General features: G+C 41.6%; 1 protein-coding gene across 3 annotated transcripts in view; it reads left to right on the top strand.

Moving 5' to 3' along the window:
- arl15a (ADP-ribosylation factor-like 15a) overlaps positions 1-20,781 on the top strand; it is a 106,355-nt gene extending 85,574 nt beyond the window's left edge. For 2 of the 3 annotated variants that reach the window (XM_079686452.1, XM_079686453.1), the window contains exon 5: positions 9,130-11,064. In XM_079686452.1, coding sequence (XP_079542578.1) covers positions 9,130-9,282 — 153 coding nt within the window. In that variant the 3' untranslated portion in view covers positions 9,283-11,064. Of the gene's footprint in view, positions 1-9,129; positions 11,065-14,506; positions 14,576-19,678 lie in introns of those variants that run through there. The other variant, XM_079686451.1, reaches the window with a different exon arrangement.
- Positions 20,782-23,497: the final 2,716 nt, after the last annotated feature.

Below are 23,497 nucleotides of genomic sequence, written 5' to 3'. Positions count from 1 at the left end.
TTCATCCGTCGCACCTTGGGAGGCAAGGGTTGGAAAACCAGTCAAGCAGCACATATTGATTACCCTCTAGAGAATGTGTGCTAGACCTTCGGAGCGCAATATGTGAAGCTACTTAGAAACGTCTCGTTTCTTTGATGGTTTATCTCTCTTACATCTTTGTCTATCCCACTAGTGTAGCCCTCCCGCCCAACTTCATCTCAGCTTTCTTTCCATTTCCCACCCATAAAGCCTTTCTCATCCTGTCATCCCTGGGCTGGTGGTCCGTCCCTCTGGGAGGTTAAGGGGCACCATGGGTGAGAGGGCAGTCGGCAGGTTGTGCGGGCACCGTGCTAGCCTTTTCCCACAGCCCGCGTCAAATGCTGCTGAACCCTGACCCCAGTGGGTCCTCACTCTCAAAATCGGTGTGGAACGCAATTCAGCCAGCCAGACCCTATTCAGGACCGGACTTTCCATTGGTGGAGAAAATAATCCCCCCCCCATCCCAATTGTAGTCAGTGCCCTCCCTTTGTCTGGTGGTCAAGCAGGGTCGGACGGCCGGCCGCCACTAGCCAGGACAAGACTTCCGAAAAGCCTATTCAGCATGTGACGTGACCCCCAGGTTCCATTGCTGACTCACAGGGATCAAACGCTGGGAATCTCTGGGGGTTCTCCTCCATGGAGGTTTTCAGCCATTGAAACTAACCCTTTTGACAAAATTCCAATTGACTAATGATTTTTACCTAAAGGTTTCTTTGATTGCATAGATATGCTAAACAAATGTGGGATTCCTGGAATAGTTTCATGCAGGCCTTACTTTTGTAATACTTTACTCCTGATAGTCGTTACTGAGTTTAAGGATAATTAACTGGAACAGAAGGAGCACATGGGACAGCTTTCATCCTCAACTGTTGGGCTGGGTCAAATCTTTGGCTGTATGATCCTGATTTCCTGGCAGGAGCAGTTCTGTGACAGAAGGAAATAATATTGCATACAAATAAACACATTGAACACACTAAAGAACATCAACTCTCACTTTCGACCCAGCGAACCTTGAATAGCTTGGTCCCATGGCATATGTGACTGTGTTTCTGTGTTTGTCTATATTCGAGAGGTCGACTTGGTGTGATTGTCCAGACTCCAACTTGACGCACGGTTTCAATCTTTTGCAGCACTTTTATAGTAATGCTGCGTGCTGTGTGCTAAAGCGGGGGCCTGCTGTAGCTTTAAAGCTGGTCAACTGTCAGGACTGGAGCGTGAAAGGGGGGCCCCAGAGTGAAAAGGGTGGAGGGACCCACTAGGGGGGTCCTGCCGGAGGAGGGGTGGCTTGTAACGGACCTCCTGGGCTTTGAGGGCCCTCTGTGTGGGCTGCTACAGCAAGGCGGCCCTCTTCACAAGAAGCAGAGAGGCTCTAGGGAAGGTGCTGGTGCAGTGGCCCCTGCAGCAGAGAGCATGGGCAGGACGCCAGCTCGCCCGTTGAAGAAGTCCCACATACCAGATGTTACTTGTCAGCAAGCTCTTGGCCTTTAATAAATTGAGTTACTGTAAATCTGTAATAACGCAAGGCAAACATGGTTACCCCACCTCCCCCTGTATATCCCAAGCTCAAATTGTTTCCTTAGTGTCCTGCAGGTCAACCCCTAGTGTCCCAGCTACTGAACCTGCCGATTACTTTTCCAATATACACAAGAGGACGGATGTTTTCCTTCCTTTTTCCCCCGAACCTGCACTCCTACAAACGAACATGTCATTCATACTTAGACTGTAAAATCAACAGGATTCTGAACTCCAGTCCTTGATCTCTTTCAGGGACCCTAACCCAAGAGAAATGTATTTTGAGATTTAGTTTTTTAAGTCAAATTATCCTGTTTTTGCAAATGTGCATCAGGGTAGCCTGTTTTATGTAATACATTCTGAGGATCCAGATCACAATTCTAATAACGATGCTTGCCAATATCAATATATTTATCAAGTGAAATAATCAGAGTAATTGGTAATAGCAATAAAAACTCAACATGTGTAAAACATTTACAATATTTTTGATAATGTCCTGCACAGCATTCTTTATACAAAAACAGAATTTAGTAATGAATAAGATAATCATGAACATGGTCCTGCTGGAAGGGGATACACTTTATTGAAAAACCACCCAGCTCTAATCCCCAGTGTTTAAGTGTGTTTGAATGTTCGTTCTGCAAACACACACAGCATCTGTTGTTGCCACTAGCAGACTTGAGGCATGGGTCATTTACCCAGGTAACAGCGGCCAGTGTTTGTGGAAGTCATCTGATCTGCTGCAAGAAAAAGCAAAAGAAATGCCTCTGTGCTACTGAAAGATTCAGGAAGAATGTCCTCTGTGCAGTCCTGCTTAGATTTACAGCGCCTCTGAGGATGGCTCTGATCTGGCAGTGGTCAGTTGGCTTTGAAGGGAAGAGCACAGCAAGTGAATCACTTTGAACCTACACTGAGCTGAGCCTCAGGGAGACCCCCGCTCCCACCTGAGTGGAGCAGGACAGTAAATCTAAACGCAGCTCAGTTTTTACACTGTGACATGGGGACTTAGGTCTTAATTTGTTGGCTGCAGAATCCCCTGGTCCAACAGTTCTCCAACTGTGGCCCGGATCCAAGGTCGCCTCAACGCTTTTACGTGCTGGCTAGGCCTGGATGGTTTCAACAGCAAATGAAAGGACTAAAGTGAAAGTCCATATCTTTCTGTCTCTCCCACTCTGTTGTTTTACTTGTTTATGCAATGTTCTAGCATTTTCTTTCTAAGCCCTGCTGCATGGTTCTGCATGGACACCCAGATATCCACCGCAATTATGTTAATATGGCTAGGGCCGCAATTACACAATTATAAACATGGAGGTCTCGGTCTGTGCCAACTGTGCACCACTTCTTATTGATGATTGGCTTGTTGGTCTAAGCAGATTGTTTCACTTTCTGCCTCCTCCAAAAATATGGGAACCACGAGATAGTAAAAAAGAAGAAAGCAAGTAGAAAACATCAACACAAACAGGCATACATAACATGCAAGACATCTTGCATTGACTTTGAGGGCAACCTTTTCTGTGGACTTGCTGTAGATTTGTTCTATACATGGTATGTCCATGAGTTGTTGCAGAGATGGGATGGTTCGTTATAGGGACAATGGTGATTGTTGTATCTGTGTGACAGCAGCAGTCTGCAGAGGAGGAACACTTGGAGTACGAGGCTTTATATTTCTCCGTCTGTGTTGGGTCACCTGTTAGCTGTCCCAACCAAATTCAGAGGGAGGTCCTCACTACAGGTAACGTGGACAGAAAGGTTCTATTGTCAAATACCTTACCTGTGTGACTTTCTCTTAATACATGATCAGGTCATTATCCACCTTGGTTGCGGGACAGAAATCCCCTCCGATTCAAATCCATTGCCCAAAGTGCAGCCTTTGCTTACATCTGCTTTAAGTTTCTGTTTCTGGCCAGTGGGCTGCTTCATTTGACACCTCCAACAGTTTGCTGTGCAATGTTTGTTTTTTCACAGGCTTCCCAAGTGTTTCTCTCTTGGGGACCTCCGGGCATTCGCTTGTCTTTAAGGCTCTTTAGGTAAGCCGGAAAAGCAAACAAAAGCATATCTATTATATGGTTTGTGGATCTCACATTACTCCCCCATTGCAATGCAGTCGCCAGTGTGGGCCACTTTCCAAGTGACTGATATTTTCACAGGGGCCAACATGTCAAGGGATTGTGTAATTGATTGTCTTGGATATTTGAGTATGCCACTTTCCCTCGTTCAGAGACCCCCTAATGCTTCCTTCTCCAGTTATATGGCTTACTCATGTGGTGAGGTTTTGACACATGACAGTGAGGCAGGATAGACATGTGGTCATGGTACATTTCAGAACAAGGGCATTGGAGGCCATATCTTCTATTTGATGAGGTACAGTTATTTTAAAGCTTATACAACATAAATATGCCCGTCTTAAATACTTAATTTGTAAGTACATATAAAGATGTGTTTGGCTCCTCTTCGCTGCCTTCCCCGTACAGTAGGTCACTTTATGCACACATGCTCAAAAGAAGCCTTTGAACAAAGGATGTTATTTTTGTTGAAAAAGGGCCCCTGCTGAAGTTTATCCAAATGAAAACCTTGAGGCTAAAATCACTGGTTCTCCAATGAGTTTATTGAGTAAAGCTTTCCTTGCTCCACAGAGGACTTGTGATAGTTGCCTGCAGGAAAGCAGTCTTTGAAGGATAACCTATCGGTTTGAGTAAGTCCCTTTATCAGCTTCTATTTCTGTTTTGGCTTTTTCAAACATGGCTGAAAGGCAAAATCGTCTCAAGTAAACATTTCCTGTTCTTCCTTTTATGATCTTGTTTCTTAAACAGGAAGAGATTATTAGTATTATTTGATATTATTGAATTTAGTTTAGATATTTTTTCAGACTTTAGGATCCTGAGGCAGCTGCAAGAGCCAGACTTTACAACAAAAAACCTCAGCTCTAGATGAGAAATTGAGAGTTGACAGCGCAGGTCATTTAACTTTCTTTTACGATACTGATCTGCTGTCGGAGTGTATCCAACAAACCTGCATCTGTTACATCTGGCATTGCTGTTAACCTCTGCAAGAATGGTAGAACTGACTTAGATTTCCCGAATCACGTACATACTTCAGGACCATTGAGCCACAGCAGGACTTTTTATCACAAAGATCCTGAATATGGCATGTTAACTGCGTGCACACTGTTGCCTTGGACCTCTGCTATCGCACCCTTGAGAAGGGCACTTAACCTGAATTTCTCGGCACTAACACAATTGCAAAAATGACTATAGGAAACATAAAGGGTAGGGATTCAATGATGAGAATGCTCCATGGAAGATAAATCCCTGCCAGTTACTGGTACATGTCAGCATGCTGCATACTCTAATTGTACGTGACATTGTGGGTTATAGTTAAGGGTCACTATAAAATACAGTCCTGCACTGTGTACATCTAAAAGCTGGGCTGCTCGGCACATTGATAGCAGAGTCAATCTGGATTGAAATGTCTATACTAGAGATGTGAAATTGAGTTCCATTAGTCTTTTTACTTTCCCTGTTTGGATACCAAACCTGTTGCGCAGTGCATGCTGGGATGGCAGCAGCTTTAACTTTAAGCTTGAATATAAGTAATATAAGCAGGTTAAGAAATACAAAGTAATTCCTCTGTAACTTCAGTTAAATTATTGTACTTATTTTAAAACAGCTTTTTATCAAATGTGTTGTTTAACAAGACAGGTATTTGTATATACTGTACTTTTATATAGACTCTTCTTGCACTATTTCTATTATATCATTATTTACATTTTGGCACATCTCAAAACATTCTTTTGCACAATTTTGTATTTGTTTTATGTCCTATATATTCATGTTTAGCTGTTGGAGGAGCCTGTGACTTAAGTTGTTCATTGCCAGATCTACACTGTAGTTACTGTGCACATGACAATGAAGCTTGAATCCTTATGCCCCGCCTCCCTGGTGTGTTTAGTTGATCCGGGGCCCAGAGCAGAGCAGAGCAGGGCTCGGCTGGCAGCAGACGGCGGCCAAAGCTCTTTTTATTCTGCCAGGCTATCCTCTTGACCTGACATGATGCCAACAGTGACCATCACTTGTAGTAATCGTTGATGGGTCAGGGGGCGACTGGATGCACGTGCCATGCATGCCCATCCTCTGTCTTAAGCTGCATGAAGCAGGCTGGCCAGGGCTGGAGCTTAAGATTAGCTGTGCAGCCACTCCCTGTAGACTCAAAATGATTTACCTTTAATGAAGTGACATTTCCTCCAAACTCATTTTCCAAAAAGTAATGGAGGAATTGTCTCTTCTCATCAATATGTCAAAAGATGGAAAAACTGTATCCACTCAAGAGGAAGTTTTAGTCTGGGTTTTATTTTGGGTCCTGTTCCACAAATAGCCTGGATACTGATTTCCAAAAGCAGTTAAAGCCATTTATTAAATCAGTTGAAAATCCAATCATAATACATATTTCTGGAAAAATAACTGTAATATATTTGACTTAAATCTACTAAAACATTTGTATCAGATAAATGGCGATCCGGACGGCCAGTTAAAAGTATATAAATATATATATTACCGTAATATGACTTTTTTTAAGAAGAGTTGTGGCTTATTGGAAAGGAAGATGTGATCTCGTGTCACTATGGGTATATCATGCATATTACCAGTTTGGTATGGTACAGTGTGCTAGGAAGAACATAAGAGAACATTTACAAACTTACATTTTTTTGTATTAATGTCATGTTAATTAGCATTTCTCAAAATAGAATTATACAGTTCATAAAAAAACTATAATTGGCAGTGATAATAATGTCATAAGTATTAGATATAAAATCCAGTCCATTCAGGTTTTCAGTCATTGCTCTGTCCTCTGTGCGCTGTAACTACCAAAGTGTTATGGCTCTTCAGCACAGAGCCCACTGGTGGCTATCATGCCTGGATTCCAGCAGCAGGAATGCATTTGATACAGACACAGGTGATTAAAGATTTCTCGACACTCTTATGCATGTATAAGCAGCTTTCTCCCATGCACAAGGCGAGGCTAGACTGGGTGACCCAGTGGTCATCCTCGGAGCCATCTGGCAACCCATGTCTTGTGTGGCTTACCCTTCCCACTGCCTCACGCAATTCCTTAAGCAAGCATAATTGTGCTTAGAGGACTTAATCTCAGAGAAACTGGTTTGGCCCTCACCGTGGACTGCCAGGGTAGGTTCACCGGCTCTCAGGTCATGGGGTTTCTTCAGTCATGTAACACTTAGGCAGCGTATTTGGCGACTTACCCCGCCCGCCTGTTGTGTGAGTAAAATCTCTGGATTGTATTTGCCCTTTCAATGAAATGCAGCCTGTATGAAGGTATTTATACCAATTAAGTATTATTACAGGGGTGATTCTTGGGTGTCTCGGACTCCTCGTGCACAATTATTATACTGCACTGAAACGTAATAAGCCATCTGGTTTGTGGCAGTTGTCTAATCTTACGACAGGTGGAAGACATTTGCCCAACTGGAGATGCCCCTGGGCGTGTTCTGTTGGGCCCACCAGGCGAGGAAGTGAGAGAAGCTTGAGCCTGTCTGCACTTGCTCAGAGGTCACTGCTGGCCGTTTGACTGTCTGCCAGTGCAGGGGCCAGAGTCTTCCAGAAGAGGGCCTTGACTACAGGCGGACAAGTGAGCCAGCCAGCCAGACAGGCAGCCAGCCGCATCGTCTGCAGTCTAGGTCTGGGGCTAGAGCATGGACCAGGGCAGCTCGAGTTACCCAGACAGATTTGTTAACACTGTTTGGGTCCACTCGGCTTTCTAGCCAGGCCTCTGAGCCAAACGCGACTGAGGTGACTTAATCTGTCATTAAACTCACATTACACCCGGACAGAGACTCGGCTCAGGGGCAGAGACAGTGCTCGCTCTCCCTATCACTGGCATGGCTGGCTGGATTTGAGCAGACACAAAGAATACCCCCCCCCCCCCCTCCTCCTCCTCCTCCTCCTCTCTATCCTCTTCATGCCACACACCATGGCACAGCTAGACAGCACAGCACGGTCTAGACAAAAGCAATTTCACTTGAAGTTGAAAAGTAATTTCCCTGTGTGACGGGCACCTGTGTGTGATTGCTGCAGTTTCCACGTGTATTTGAATTGGAAAAATATCAATTCAGAATACTGATTACTACAACACTGTTGATTTAAACAATTGTTAGTTAATCAATCTTTGTTTGAAATGTGCAGAAATGTGTAGAAATGCTATTTGAAACCTAAACAGATTGTGAGAAAAGTCATACTGGATTTGGGTGGATTTATGATAGTGGTATTACTGATGGATGTTCCCTTTCTAGTCAGCTTTAATGATTGAAAACCAGATTATTAAAAATATGAAAACAAAGAAAAAAATCATACTTTATATCATGTACTGATTATTTTCAAGGCTTTCATATTTTGACAAGCAAAGAAAATGCCCTTCCACTTCTGTCACATTTTTAAAGAGTTTTGAATACAAAGTATAAACTGTGATGGCCGAACATAAATTATTTCTGTATCATTACGAGAGACACATTTATTTTGACCAAATCTGCCAATCTGAACATGAATCTGACTGCATGGTGGGAAAATGTGGTTTTACTGCATCAGTGACATTAGTAGCTTTTCATTTCTTTCCTAGCGCTGCCGACAGTACACATGTGTCCGTTTTTCACTGGCTATCAGACAAACAGGAGGAGATGGCTGAACTTCGTCCTCATCGGGCAAACTAAATTGCTTCCATTACTCTCCGCTTGGAAATGTCAGAAACCCTAACAACCTGCTGTACCTCGAGTGGCGGTCTAAGACATTGTTTCCAACTGTTGATATTTGTTTTTACGTAGCAGCTGGTTCTGGTTCTCCCTCCCAAACTCACCACACCCCCACTGTTATGAGCAGCCAAAGCCAACATATGAACTTTATAATCAACTGTTACCAAAAGCACAGCCAAGCCACATTTTTCCCGGAGAATACGATTTTTTGTTATTGATGTTACTGTATTTGTTTGTTAACCTTGGTTGCACTCTGGATGCAAAGCTGTGTTTGGGCAGTTTCGTGGCTGTGTCCTAATGTGTTTAATATGCAGAAACCACTGTGCAGGGAAAGCCTATTGATGTGAGGATACACAGGGCGCTTTCATTTTGCTTTTCTTATGTTCTGGGCCTCAGAGGACAAGGAGTGTGGCCTCTGAAAACTGTAATGCAACATTTGAACCAGAGCTTTCCTTACACTGTGGTCCAAATACAAATGACTAAATGATCATTCTGGTCTTCTCTCTTGCTTAGCTTGATTGTAACCTGAGCATAGTCTAAAATCATCACAATGCTTTACCATGGAGTGAAACAAATCAGCAGCACGTTCTCCTACATGTGTGGAGGGGTTCTAATTATTGAAATGACCCGGTGCTGTTTGCATTACAAGACCTGCAAACTGTAGGTCTTTAATGATCCATGGTTTGAGACTAGTGTTTTATCTGTTAATGTAAAAATCTAAATAAAATGTATTCAAACTTGAATTAAGAATGTTTTATATTGAAAAGATGTTGCCCTTGTGATCCAACAGGATCTCTAGTTCCTACTGAATGTTGTGACTGACCACACTGTGTTTCGGCCGACAGGTGAAGAAGTACTTTGAGCTGGAGCCGCTGGCCAGAGGGAAGCGCTGGGTCCTGGAGGGAAGCTCCACCGACAACCTGGAAGCAGTGAAGGAAAGCTTCGGTCAGTTCATTAGCCTGTTGGAGGACAAAGACACAGAACCGGCAAGGATATGATGCTAAAGTTGCTAATGCTATGGACATTAGCGGCTAACAACAAAGTAACAAAACATCCTGCTGGTGCCCATGTACACACACTCATGCACAGACAACATGCACACACAGTAAAATACAGCAGATGTTGGCCCTCTCTCTTTGAAATGTGTTACGTATGTTATCCTCCCTTCACTGTGCTCTCACTTTTCAAATCGGATGAGTGTGTACGCACAAGTCAGCCACCACAGCCTGACAGAGGAGAGCTGCCATTAAACCCACGCAATGTAAAGCGGTTTGTCAAGAAAATCATTGGACTTTGCCAGCAATGGAAATCTTGTTTACTACTGTCTGTGCCATTGTGATTTAACCAATGGCATGTGGGACACATGGCATTCCTTCAGTCATCATAGGACACACTTACACACTTACACACACACACACACACACACGCACACACACGCACACACACGCACACACACTGTCACTCACAGAGTGGAGCCCAGGTTGTCTGTAGATATGTTTAACATCCGTAATTACTTTACAGGATGTTTAGGTGGGCTTGTTGATGTTCTTTCCACTGAGAAGTGCTGTATGGCTGTCAAGTGTGCTTCTCTGTTAGACTCGGTGACAACGACTGTCGTCGTGTGATTGTGAGTCCGGAGCCTTGTGTTATGTACGGTAGTTACATATTGGTGTGTCGCACCGTCTCTGAATATCTAATCTGAATAGTGTAGTCTGTGTATCTCATGGAGTAATATGTACATGCAAACGAGCATATTGCTGTGCAGCCATACACAAGCACTACTAATCATGTGACTCAGTAAGTGCTATAGGTTACTTTATGGAGACCATTATAAGAAAGCGGAAACAAGTCTGAATGCTTTTTATAATTGTGCAATTTAGGATATATTTTATTTCTCTGTATGTTAACCTTGTAGAGCTACGTTCAGATTTGTATACATCATACCACGCTTATAAATTATGCCGAATCAAAGACCAAACAATAAAAAACAACCACGATGATTAACCTGGCTGGACGTAGCCACACGGTAGAGAATGTGATGGATTTAGTGTCATTTCAGTGTTCAGAAAATATCATATTTGTTGTAATTTTTCTACACTTCAACTGTATTCTTTTCTTCTTTTTGATTTGACATAATGCCTCTCAACACTGTGTAGCGACTCCAGTCCCCATCAGGGTGGAATACAAACTCTATCAATCAGCCACAGCAACAGCTGCCTCTGACAAGTCCCTGTCCGACACCCTAATGCCTTCCAACTGTCTGTGAAGACCCCTCCCTGTCTGCTGTTTATCGCGGACCCCCGCCCCGCCTCATCCCAAACCGTATCAACCAACACCACCCCCCACCCCTGCTCCGCACCCTGTCCCCATTACTGCTTGCCTCGGTGGGGTTTCTATCCCCACATGCCATGTTCAGCCCCCTGCCCTGGTGTGGACTCCACACCTTAATATGAGTCGTATTCATTGTGCCATAGGTGTGTGTCTGTACCCAACATGTGCTGCGGTAACGTCCACACCTACTCTACATGTGCTCTGTGCTTCCGTTGTTGTTTTGTTCACTATTTTGCCAGGTTTTTAGAGGTTTAATCACTTTTTGTACCTGACGTGAGATCTGGATGGTTCGGTGCATTTGATCACTTGAATGCAAAATGAATCTGTCGTCAGACCTTGCTTATCATCTCTTCACACTTAGGTTTTTAAAATTTTCACTGCAGTCTGTTTTATTTTTTTTCAATCATGCTTTTTGTCTCAAATGGCAATTAAAGTTTTAAAAATTCCAATATTGTCTTAGTTTTTTATTGACCATGTTTGATTGTTTAAATGTTGTAGTATATATGTGTTAGATATTTCTCATCTGTGTCATATTTAAGGCCCTAGTGTATTGATTTGTAATGTGTAACCCCACAACAGGGGTATGGTTGGCAGGTTCAGGGTTTGTTAAACAGTATTAAAATGTTATTTAGTGTGTTGTGTTATTACTCCGCTGCGTAGCCCATGTTTCTAGCATTGTATCTGTTGGTGAAAGTTGTTTTTTAATCTTATGTCTGTATCAAGTAAATATTGGTACAATATAACATTTGTAATTGATGCATCAGTATGTATGATGAGCTGAATATTTGCCTGTGTTTCTGGAAACATTTTCTTTACAATGTCTCTGATTCATGATTTAAGGCGACCTGTGGAAATGTGAGACACTGGGAGATAATCGGGAAAATGCAGAAGAGCCAGTTAAGGTCGAGCCAAAGTTGAGGGAAAAAAAAGCACTCAAAGTGGAGCAGCTGAAGAAAGTTTTGAGTGGAAAGTTAACGGAGTGAGACAGGAGTTCCTAATAAATATACTCTACTCTGTGCTACCTCTGCCTCCCCTTTTATTCTCCTTTTGCCGTCCTTCCCTCTCTTTCAAATTAACCGTGTGGCTTTAATACAATGTGTGTCATGCAGGTTGCCCTGGCGACTCTTTGATCCTGTTTTCCAGTCTCTGCCTCTGGGGCAGACGTGCTTCTCTTCAGTCTGCTGCACACCGGCTCTGGAGGCTGCTGCAGCCCTGAGACCCACCATGGGCTGCTGCGCTCGCTCCCCCCTCTCTCTTCCTGTCGCTCTCACTTTCTCTCTGTTTTTTGAGTCCTCTTTATCTCTCTCAGGTTCTCTCCATCTCTCTCTCACTCGCTCTGCTTCCCTTTGGTCACGCCACAGCCGCCCTCCCTCAGCATGGGCATGCAGGATGCCCAGGGGAAGGATAGAGGCCAGGACCTCAGCGAAGCAGCCCTCCTGGGAGAGAGAAAGAGAGACAGGGTATTTCTCTCTTGTCCACTCCTCCTCAATCTCTGTACGCTCGGTTTTATTCCCCTGAAAAAGATGCAGCTGGTCCTCTCCTCCTACACTGAACCTTTACCTGTGCTTCCTGTTTAATTTCTTGTGTCTGGCTGTTTGTTTTCTAACCTTTGTTGGCAGCAGACCCTCATTGTGGCTTACAGAAAATAAGCTGCAAAGTTATATTATCATTAATCAATCTGTACTTTACCAAGCAACAATAACGCAGGCAAATGTTTACTGTGATGGATACAGTTACTCAAGAAACCTTCAAGTCTCTGCAAGTACATTTACATAATTCAGTAACATGAATGGTAATTAACGGGTGCCTGGAGGGGAGGAAAAACACTTTGAGAAATCTGACAAACTATGGCAAGCCTAATTGTTGGCAGTCCTATAAAGTGAAGGTGTGATTTGTAAAAAAAAAGGTAAAACATGCAGAAATGCCAGAGGGCTCCTTTTAAGATTCTGGATGTAAAGAATAAGAATGAACTGAATGCCTCCCAACATCAAATGTAACTTACCACAATGAGCTTTTTTGTTTTGATTATCTGACATAAAAAGCAATACATTCACATCATGTCTTTGCATGAAGCACCTGGTTACACTGAGAGCAGACAGTGAGATCGCAGGAAATATTCTATCGGGAGGGGTTTACATCTGAAAATGGGCTGCATATCAACATTCATGATCTTACAGTGTGGGGAACCGACTGAATGAAACCATGTGGGCTTTAAAAAATATTACCCTCATATTTTATATTTTTCAGCATGACTCCTGAAACAGTAAAGAATATTGTCATGCTTAAAACAAAACATGTCTTTAACAGAAATAAAACAACAGTATCAAATTGAATATAGATGTACAGATGTGTTAGTATTAAATAATCATCGCTGCGGGTTTGAATGTGCAGAATACAAATCAGTCGATGTCATAGTATTTTTTAAACTGAAAAGAAGATTATTCCGAAAACAAGAGTCAGGAACGACTTTAATGTTGTGTTGGCTCCTTTGGTTGGGAGTCATTCATGGAAAGGCGTTGATTATTATAGAGATAGATAGAGAGATAGATAAATAGGGGCAATAGTGAGCCGCATACAATACAAAAACCTACCAGAAGTATAAACAATAGCGGTCACACACAACAAAATGAACCCTGTGAGCTTTGTGAAATGCAAATGCGCGACCCGACGGGGAACCTCACTTTCGTTTACAGGATAAACAGAAAGCATGTTTTCTTAAACCCAGCGAAGAATGCCCCTTTCTCTCTGTCTTCTCCCCTCTCCTGTCCCGTGTGTGTGGCACCGTCTCTGCTGATAAGGGCTGCCAGGAGGTGGAACAGATGTTGCCCTGACATCCATCTGGGCCTCGTACCCCTGCTCTGCCTCCCACAGCCGATGCTCCACTCAGGACACCCCCGCATTCCCGGACCCTCACAGCGAGGGGGCTTCTCCCACACACACAAAAAAGGCTCCCCTCCTCCAACAGTGACACAGCACTAAGATCTGTTTTCATTTAGGGTACATGTGTGTACGTCAGTTATCAGCCGAGACCCCTGGGTTCATTAGAGGTGTTTCCTCTTCGTTTCAACACTCCTGTCCTCATGACTCTCTCTCACACACACACACCCCTTTGAAAAACAAACACAAATGACGGAAATGCATCGACATGATGTAAGCTGGTGAGGAAATGTTCCCTGGACCAAATAATCATTTCCAGATATCTGAGATGATGATTTTATAAGAGTCTCAAGATGTGCAGCATTTTTGACAATTTGACTGGCCTCACTCAACATACTTTTAATTTTCTCCAATTGATCTGCAAATTGATTTTTCTGTTTTGTGCGGAAGGTCTGAGCCCAAGATGTGAGGCTTGTGTTCACCTCATGTGGTCATTTTATTTTAAATGTATGGATTAATACACATGGAAGAACAGCTGTTATTTCATTGGCCAAACTATGTTGATGTATGGACTTTCTTGAACAACATTCAGATGTTTCAAATTTGAATATTTTTTAAAACACATACATTATTGCATACATACATTTCATCCAATAATATAAAACGTTTTTATTTTAACTTGAGTAACATTTAAAGGCAAGACTTTTACTTTACACATTTTACGTTGAGCTATTCCTACTTTTTCTTTCACCACTGTTAAGGGGTAGAAATATTCGTTTTTAAAACACTCATAAAACTCAATCAACTCTAATGAAATACATGTAAATTATATTCAAACTTTTGCCTGATGTTCACTTGTTTTCCTCACTTAAAGCAAGCAAAACTGTCTCACTCTTTGCTTTACATTCATTTTAAATATTGCGTTGTTAACAGTGTTGTTAGTAAAGATATTCTGCATGTGATTTGCCAACCACTCACAGGTGTTTTTTGTTTTCCCCGGCTCTGTGTTTTCAGATGTGCAGCAGGAGATTCTTCAGCGCTGACGTCCCTGCAGAGGATCCCTCCTGTCGGGCATGTGATCCGGTAGGTTTTGGTTGAGTTGTAAAACTAATGAGCGGCTCAACCTGATAGAATCTTAACGAGTTACACCCTGCCAAGCAGTGAGTGAGTGCACTTTGAGGCAACATGCCACATTCATTATACTATAGGATCCACTGAGTTCTCCTGCATGGTGCACACTTGCCCTGCATACTTTTTCAGGTCATTATATCTCATGTAAAGATCACTAGTACATTAAATTAGTCTGAACATCTTCATGTAATTGAATCAGAAGTGGGAATTGAGGATATTGGACATCTGCCACAGTCATTTCTTTCCAATCAATCCTATTTGGACAAGGAAAGCTTTATTCACTCATGTCTGGGATGGTAGACACTCTCATCATCACTTAACGTTAGATTTGTCTTGACATAAGAATGTTAAAACCCTCCCAAATGTTTCTATTTCTGGATCAGATTTGGCCTGCAGAAACTTGTGATCTCTGCTTTCCCAAACTGTATTCACTGCCTCAGATTTATTAACCAGGTCTCAGTGGATTTAAGAAAAACTAAACCCCAGCAGGTAAATCTTAATCAATGTGAAGTTTCAAGTTTCACTGAGGCCAATTTCTTTTTCTGGTACTACATCTGAGCAATGAAAACTTTTTAAACTATTTATTCAACTTTAACGCAGGTGATCACCGGTGTAAAAAATAAAAATGCTGCAATGCGAGTGAATGTTTCCACCTCCAAACAGTAGGAAAAAGTAGGAAACCTCAACATAAAATTGTCAATTACAAGTCAAAGTCTTGCATTTAAATGTTACTCAACTGAAAGTACACAAGTTTTATATTATTGGATTAAATTAAATGGTGCATTACTCTATCTGTGACATTTCATCAGAGGTGGAAAAAGTACTCAGATCTTGTACTTGATTCAAAGTGAAACTGCTATAGTGTAGGAATACTCTGTTACAAAAGTCATGCATTCAAAATGTTACTTGCGTAAAATTACAAAAGTATTACAGTAGAATCAAAATATACTAAAAGCGCCAAAAGTAAAAGTGCTCATTATGCAGAATAATATATATGATATGTTTTGAGTATAATCATTGCTGCATTTAAGTTTAAGTGTATCAAAGCTTGAAAAGGTGAATGACTTTGTATACTACAGGGTAGCTTGTGGATTTACTCCAGGTGGAACTAGAGTCTGATTTGATTATATTTTACAATATTAATTTAATTCTGTGAAGTAACTAAAGGTATTAAATAAATGTAGTGGGTTAAAATGACATGATTGACAAAGTACATGTAGAAGTATAAAGTAGCAAATAGTAGAAATATTCAAGTAAAGTACAAGTTCCTCAAAAAGTACAGTACTTGAGTAAATGTACTGAGTTACTTTACACCACTGCATATCATGTTGTCGCGTTTAATTAGAAAACTACTTAATTTGCTGTTTGGTAGTTTATTACATCAAATGGCATCTAGTTACTATATCTGTGTACTACATAGCCAGAGTTCATATTAGTCTTTTGAATTCTGGTGGTATAAACTGTCATTAAATCGAAAAACATAAGTAACTTTTTGTGAATTTAAAATGAGATAACATTTATAAGATCCTCGTAGGTATCCTTAAAGGTTTGGATTTTGAAGGACTTAAACCTTTGCCCTGGAAAAATGTAGGAAACCATGCTGTGCAATTCTCCTCCGCTCCTTTGTGGCCACCTAAACGCCTCTTGTTTTTTCTGTGTGTTTGAATGCCACGTCTGTTGGGTGACTTCCGTGGGATTCCAGCAGGCTTGTCACTCACATTGTTTGTCCTGGGGACGAGATCTGTGTGAGTCCTGTTTCTCTTCCTCTCTCCTCGGCCTGAGTGCTGATGGAGACCCGCATCCCAGGTGGCCCTCACATCAAAACAAGGGGGATCGCGGCTCTTGGTTTTCAGACAAACATCACTCACTTTCTTTGTTGTCTGAGGGACAGGGGGCACGGCGGTTTATCTCCAGAGGATCTCCCCCGCTATCGCCTTCCACCGGCCCATCGCCCCATCCCACAGGAGCCGCTAAAAGCAAATGTCAGTCAAGGAGAAGGCGTTGCATTCCTCCAAGAGGTCAATTAGTGGTGGCCACTGAAGGATCTGTTGTATTTTTAAGAAGAAGGCTATTTAAAAATCTTCTTTTTAAGGTGTTCAAATCCAGTTACAGATTTATTTCCCTCCTCCTCTGTTTTAAATCCCCTTGTATGATGACACCATCGTCACCTTGCAGTCCATGTTTTGAAGATAACTGCCCTGCATACCTACCGCACTCGGCCTAGTCTCCTGAGTTATGTGACGCTGAGCCTGATTCACGACTTGCCACATATAAACCTGTTGCTCTCTCAGGCTGGTGAGGGGCTTCCAGTAGCAGCTCGCGGTGCAGCGGCCCCTGCCCCATCTGTGCAGGTGATTCCTGCCCCATCCCCTCCAGGCCCTCGTGAGCACCGTGTCTAGGGGACTTTTATGAGCGTGACCTTAACATGCCCGTCTCGAGTGGTCTAGACTCAGCGCTCCGTTTACTAGAATCCCCATCCCACTGATGGCTATCAGACTTTTCACTTTTTTACTGGTGATGCTCTCTTGTCATAACTCTTTGAAGACGGACAGGCGTGACGCTCTGACCATCCTGTTTGTGGACTTGGTAGAATTTTACTGTCACGGCTCAGAAAAACAGGGGGAAACAAATTGGAGGGCTCTGTCAGGCACTGCCTCTCTACGGGAGAGTCAGATCCACATGTGCAGAGTACAGCTGTGGTTTGGCTGCTCCGAGAAGGTGCCCAGGCTTTCCTGAAGTGCTTCAAATATCAACACAAATAACTTGTTTCAGACGTGAGCTCAAATCCAACCAGAGTTGTGCCCCAAGTATTCTCACAAAAGTGGATAAATTGACTGATTCACCTTCTTTAATCAAAGATATCCTACACCTTCTGTTAACTCCCGTATCAATCCTTTGTGAGAAGCCATAGGTAATTATTGAGTCGCTATTATGTAGTTAATATTTAATTGTTGCCTATAAATGTGGCCGTTTTATAGATGGTTAGATGTTTTGGTGTGCTGCGTGGCGTGGAGCCAAACACCGTAGGTGGATTAGCTCATTGAATCCAAACAGAGAGCAGCTCCAGTGACGACACTATGTGGGCAGCTTGCAGCTCTCAAAATACAAACGTTCCGTGTGAAAGAGAAAAAAGGGAGAAAAAGTGAGTCTTTCACAGGAACAATCTAGTAAACACGGTGGCTGCGTAGAGAGAGAACACCTGTGTTTTACCAACATTTTGGCAGAGAGCAAATGATCACTGCCGGGTCCCATATTTGGTTGAGTCCAAATGTATTGTGGCCAAAACAGCGATGACGAAACGCCCTCTGACTCAGGCAGGAAGTCGGTCACCAATAACATCCGAGTGAACAGCAGAAAGAGGAGAAGCTGCTCAGCGTGGGGCTGAGATGATTCAGCGCTGCAGGCTGCAAACACACACTCGGGTTAGATAGTGGGAATAAGCTTAGAGCTGAAGCCAGAAATAGTGTTTAAGGTGTTGAGGATTAGGGTTGAATGTCAGAAAGGTCAAGTCAGAGACCAGTTTAGATTGGCTTAGAGGGGTCAGCTGCAAGGAGCTCGCTGAACAATTGGCAGCTAGAGTCTTTCTATACGTTTACAGTCACCGTGTAACGCAGTGTGTTCAACATTTAATGTTGGCCAACCTGGCCCTGCCTACTCTTAATGAGTAAATGTGCAAACAATCTGGAATAGCTGCTTTTTGTTAGGGTTGAGGATATAAGACAATTCTTGAGTCTGAAACATTTCTTTTAACTCAATGCAAAGATGAATTGCAGAGCAGAATAAACCCCACACTAAAAAGCACATTTATAAAAATAAACACTCTCCACATTTGGTTATTAAATGTTTTTTGGTCAATTTCAGAGTTATGAATGGTCTCCAGTCCCGTGTTCTGGTCTCACATGGTGCTCCTTCTGAACCAAAACATCCTCTTTTGTGATTAGCCAATAGGAGAAACTTGGAAGAATGCAATATGTTATGTAAATGTTTAATGTAAGCCTAAAAATACACTTTGTTGGTTTTCAATGTGTTATTTCAATCCAATCCCATAGAAATATGTTCAGAATCAAATACGTTTTCATCTCCTAAAATTCCGATTGTTTATTTAAATCTTAAATATCGTCTTAAATTACAACTATTAATCTGTACATATGCACCAATCAAAGTTAATAAAACATATTCAGGTACCTTTTAGTAAGTGTTTATCAGCCTCAATAATCTGCATCATCAGGACTCTGTGGGGTTTAATCAGACCTGATAAACATTGGCCACCAAATGTCATCAGAATTACATTTATTGCTAAATCTAAATTGCTGGCATTTATGTTACCAGTTACCATCTTAATCCTGCCCACTTGTTGAGTGAGAAAACAAGAGTTAAGGGCCTTTAATTTCCCCTTTAAGCAGCCTTAAGGTTGAGAGAAATCATCTCATCCCACGCTGTCTGACACCAACGCATTTAGATGATGTCTCCAGATACAGAAGTTATAGAAAGTATATTTTATACACTGATACTTAATGATCTTATCCCAACTGTTGTACATCTTTGCATTTGCATTTGTTTTTACCTATTTACTCAACAATACCCTAATATTGCAATATAATTGGATGAAAATACTATTGAATGTAAAATAACTAAAATAACTGTAAATTAGCTCCACCTACTACAGTAGAATATTGCAATGTATCAGTAATAGTTATACACTAACATCATACATAATAATTCTTATGAACTCAAGGGGGCATTATAATACATTATGAGTAGTTTAAGTACATGTTGCTAATTATGCTAAAATACGTTTACCTGAGGAGTATTTTTCTTTTATGCATCTGAATATGTGTTGATTGGATGATTTGTTTTAGTAGATTCAAACGTTTTTTTGGAATAATTTAGTTACATAAATATTCACAGGTTATTTTGATAACTCATATAATGGATTCATACTTGAAACAGTCAATAACAAACTAAAATGTGTTAACAATGTGAAAAAAACATACACAACAAACATTCAAAATTCCCAAATGAATGTAATACTTTTGTTGTTTTTTCTCGTTTCAGAAAGTTCTGTCTCTCGTGTTGCTGCTCTGCGAACAAACCCCCCCCCCCATCCCCCCTCACCCCTCTCCAAACCCCTCTGAATCTGCCTGGTTCACATACACAAGATTAAGTAGCACAAGTGACATCCAAGACCAATCGGGCCACCCAAGAGAACCGCAACCAGCGGAGAGGCTGTCAGAGCCCCCTTTTGCAACATTAATCTTCAAGCCTCTCCTGCACTGCCAACTCACATCTCCTTCAAACAGGACAGGGAGGTAAAACACGGAACGTTTCCCTCCCTGAAGGTTTTCTCCTCTCCATCAATTAACTCTTTGGGGGACAATTCATCGTCACCCGCCATGTGCCAGACAACTTCAAACACTGGCAAAATGAATTACTTTTCCAGGCATTTTTGGAAAACTTGCCTATAATTTGGCAACAAGGAGATTAGTGTGGACATAAGTTCAATTCCTAATCGACCCAAAGGCCTCCACAAAGACATGTGAGGCAGAAATCACACTAAGAATTCTGCTTTAAAGTGATTTATGCCAGAGAAAACTACATTTAACCTGTCTGTCGAGGGCTGTGGAGACATTTCCCCCGGTCTGTTCCAGCCATTAACAAGATGTTAACATTCAGCAGTGGAATTTATCTCAAACGTCAGAGGGCTGCTAAAATAGACATCCAGGGATCAGCACGCTAACTGAGCGCTCCACCACGGCTAACCCTTTTGTCTTCTCTGCTGACCAATATCATCTTTGATCTCTTTCAGGAGGACATCTCTATGGTGTGTTTGTGTGGTGGGGGTTATCCTGACCTATGGGTGGATGGGGTGTCATGTCCAACCTGATAGGAGTGTGAATGGGAAAACAAAAAAGATGAATACAGCGATTGATAAATAGCGGAACATGGGTGTGTTTTGCTGTGGATGCCTTCAGTCCCAGGAGAGGGCCTTCCTAACCCCAACCTTTCTTCTGCCTGAGACCTGAGAAGCAGAGGGGGACGTCGCGCCTTCAAACAGTGATCCTTTGAAGAGAGCCACGCTGAAATCCAGCAGCATGCGTCAAATACTTTCTGCCATAGTTTGGTGAGACATGGCTGGAACCTTAAATCTGTAGGAATACATCTGCTTTTAAGGATAAGTCTGTTGGAAATGTATATTTCTCTCTCTGTCAATAAAGTTCATGAGAAGACCTGATGCAATATTTCTACCATCACTCCAACACAGCAGAGGTTCATACATTATGTTTGCTGTTTCTGCACCATCAAAAGACTATTTGAAAAAAAAAACGTATCTCTTTAAAAAAACGATGTCCCTATTGAGGTTAATGTTTAGCACTTTTCGATATTAAATGTGTGGTTTCTGGTCAAATCTATTTAGAATCTGCTTAGATAGGCCTAAAATAATCAGACAGTAGTGTCTGTCTTTGGCTTAGCCTATCTATTAAATGAGCATCATCATCACATTGAAAATCGTGCAAAAAGCCATAAATTGGTCCTTTGATGTGTTGCTGGTGAAGGCCTGGCACACAGATATTCAGGTAAGAGGGTACCATGATGCTAACAGTGTGGCAAAAAACGTGATAGTAAGAAAATGTGTACTTTAACTGATCATATTGAATGAATTCAGAGAACCTTCTGAGATATTACTTTTAGGAAACTTCAGTACACGAATATAACAAATGTAAGGGTTTATAATAAAACCCTTACATGAAACTACATAACTGTTGTTGTTGTCTCACTGTACGGAGGGTAATAAATGATGCAAGAATAATAAACAGTACACTTTAGGTAAACAGGTTCTTTTCAGCATTGCTTGCTATGAGCTTTTGTTTGGATAACTAGAAGTCATCATCAATCTGAGACTGTGCCCTTCAAAACAAGCAGGTCCCACAGTGTGCTGAAAACACACATACACACACACACACACACACACACACACACACACACACACACACACACAGAGCAAGTATTTGGCTGCAGACGAGCAGGGTTGCGTGCCTCATGGCTGGGTTGGAGAGTTCAGTGTGAGTTGCCTCAGACAGCAGTGGTCAGGTCATGGTGGGCCACGGTGTGCGTGTGTGAAGGTGTGTGTGTTGTTGAGAGCCACGCGTTCAGACTAAAATATTAACATCAGGTCTTGTGTCCAGCTGCTGAGTCAAAGCAGGAAGCACAGCTCGATGATGTTCTGTGCGCTTTCCAACAGAGTATTTTTTTTAATGACTGGAGGCTGAACTCTATAGCACTGAAACAACAACTCATGGCAGATTAAAACTTCTTCCCCAATTGAAAAAAAGATTTGTAAACACAGAAGTCTTCCTGGAATTGCTTTACTCAATGTCTGTTTTTTACTCTTTTAATTTAAGAGAATACTTGCAAAAAACATTAAAACCTTTAGCGTCTGTGAGCCACATTTTCCTGTCAGCACTACAAAATGCAACTGCATGATGTATGATGATGAATGAAGTGTAACACAGATTGTGGTTTGCTCCAGCATACACACTGCTTTTATTATATCAACTGGGGGGCCAATTATTACTTAATAATAATGATTACTCAGCAAATAGACAATCTATGGGCCTTGTGTAAATATATCTAACATGCTGTCCTCTTCTGTCCTGTTCAACACATTGATTATCTTGCAGGATACTTACAATTTCCACCTGCATTCAGTGAAAGTTAATGGGATTTAGTTTAATCTTGTATTTTCATATTTTTAAATCTCTATTCCAAGTCACTGTCCAGGTTACAGTGCTTTCACACCCAGAGCTGAATCAATTTTTTCCAAATTAAACAGCAGAAGTAAAAGCTGAAGTGGCTTTGATTCTAACAAGTGTGGCAAAAAGTTGAACTTTGACCCCACAAACACCAATGGGATTCTGAAATTGACAGCTGGAGGAGGGAAAGTACATGTTGTGCAGAGGTGGGAGAAGTAGCTACTCAGATATTGTACTTGATTAAAAGTTGAAGTACCAGAGTGTAGAAAAACTCTCTTACAAGTAAAAGTCATGTCATTGTTTTGTTTTGTTCACTCAAGTAAAAGTACAAAAGTATTAGCATCAAAATATACTTAAAGTACCAAAATTAAAAGTACTAATTATTCAGATTGGTCAATTTCAGAATAATATATAATATATGTTTAATAATTGATGCATTAAAGTGTTATCAAAGCTAAAGGTGCAGATGTTTTAATGACTTTGTATACTGCAGGGTAGTAACTAATGTCTTATGTTGTGTTGATTATATTTCACATCTTTAATCCAAATCTGCAAATTAACCAAAGGTAAAAAATCATTGTAATCGAGCAGAAGCACTAGAAGAAATTGCAAATACTCAAGTAAAGTAGAAGTATTACAATATTGTACTTAAAGGTAGGGTAGGTAAGAATGGAGAAACCAGCTCGAGCGCGCTCGAATTTGAAACTACGCAGCCGAAAGAATCTGCCCCTTCCTTCAGACTTCCTTACAGAGCCCCTCCTCCAACACACATGACCAATGAGGGCACGAGATAAATTTGTGCACGAGATGGAAGGCTGACAGGCAGGTAGGCCATCCAATTATTTTAGCAGCACCAAGGCTTCCACAGATGATTTTTTTTTTTTATGTATTTATTGTCAAAGCATTTAATATTCATTGCTATCGGGATATTAAGAGCATGCCATGGAATATAACAAAAAGTGTTTCTGAAGTGAATTACCTACCTTTAAGTACAGTAGCCTACTTGAGTAAAGCTATACCAAGGTAGGCTTTACACGACTGATTTGATGTATCACGGTTGAAACCTTAATCTGATTTGATCGGGACTTGGTTATACTCTCAAATGAGTCTCATGTCAGTCATC

This window comes from Notothenia rossii (genome assembly GCF_949606895.1).
Source record: "Notothenia rossii genome assembly, chromosome: 6".
Lineage (NCBI taxonomy): Eukaryota > Metazoa > Chordata > Actinopteri > Perciformes > Nototheniidae > Notothenia > Notothenia rossii.
Note: the sequence above shows the minus strand (reverse complement) of the source record. Positions and strands in the feature narration are given on the sequence as shown.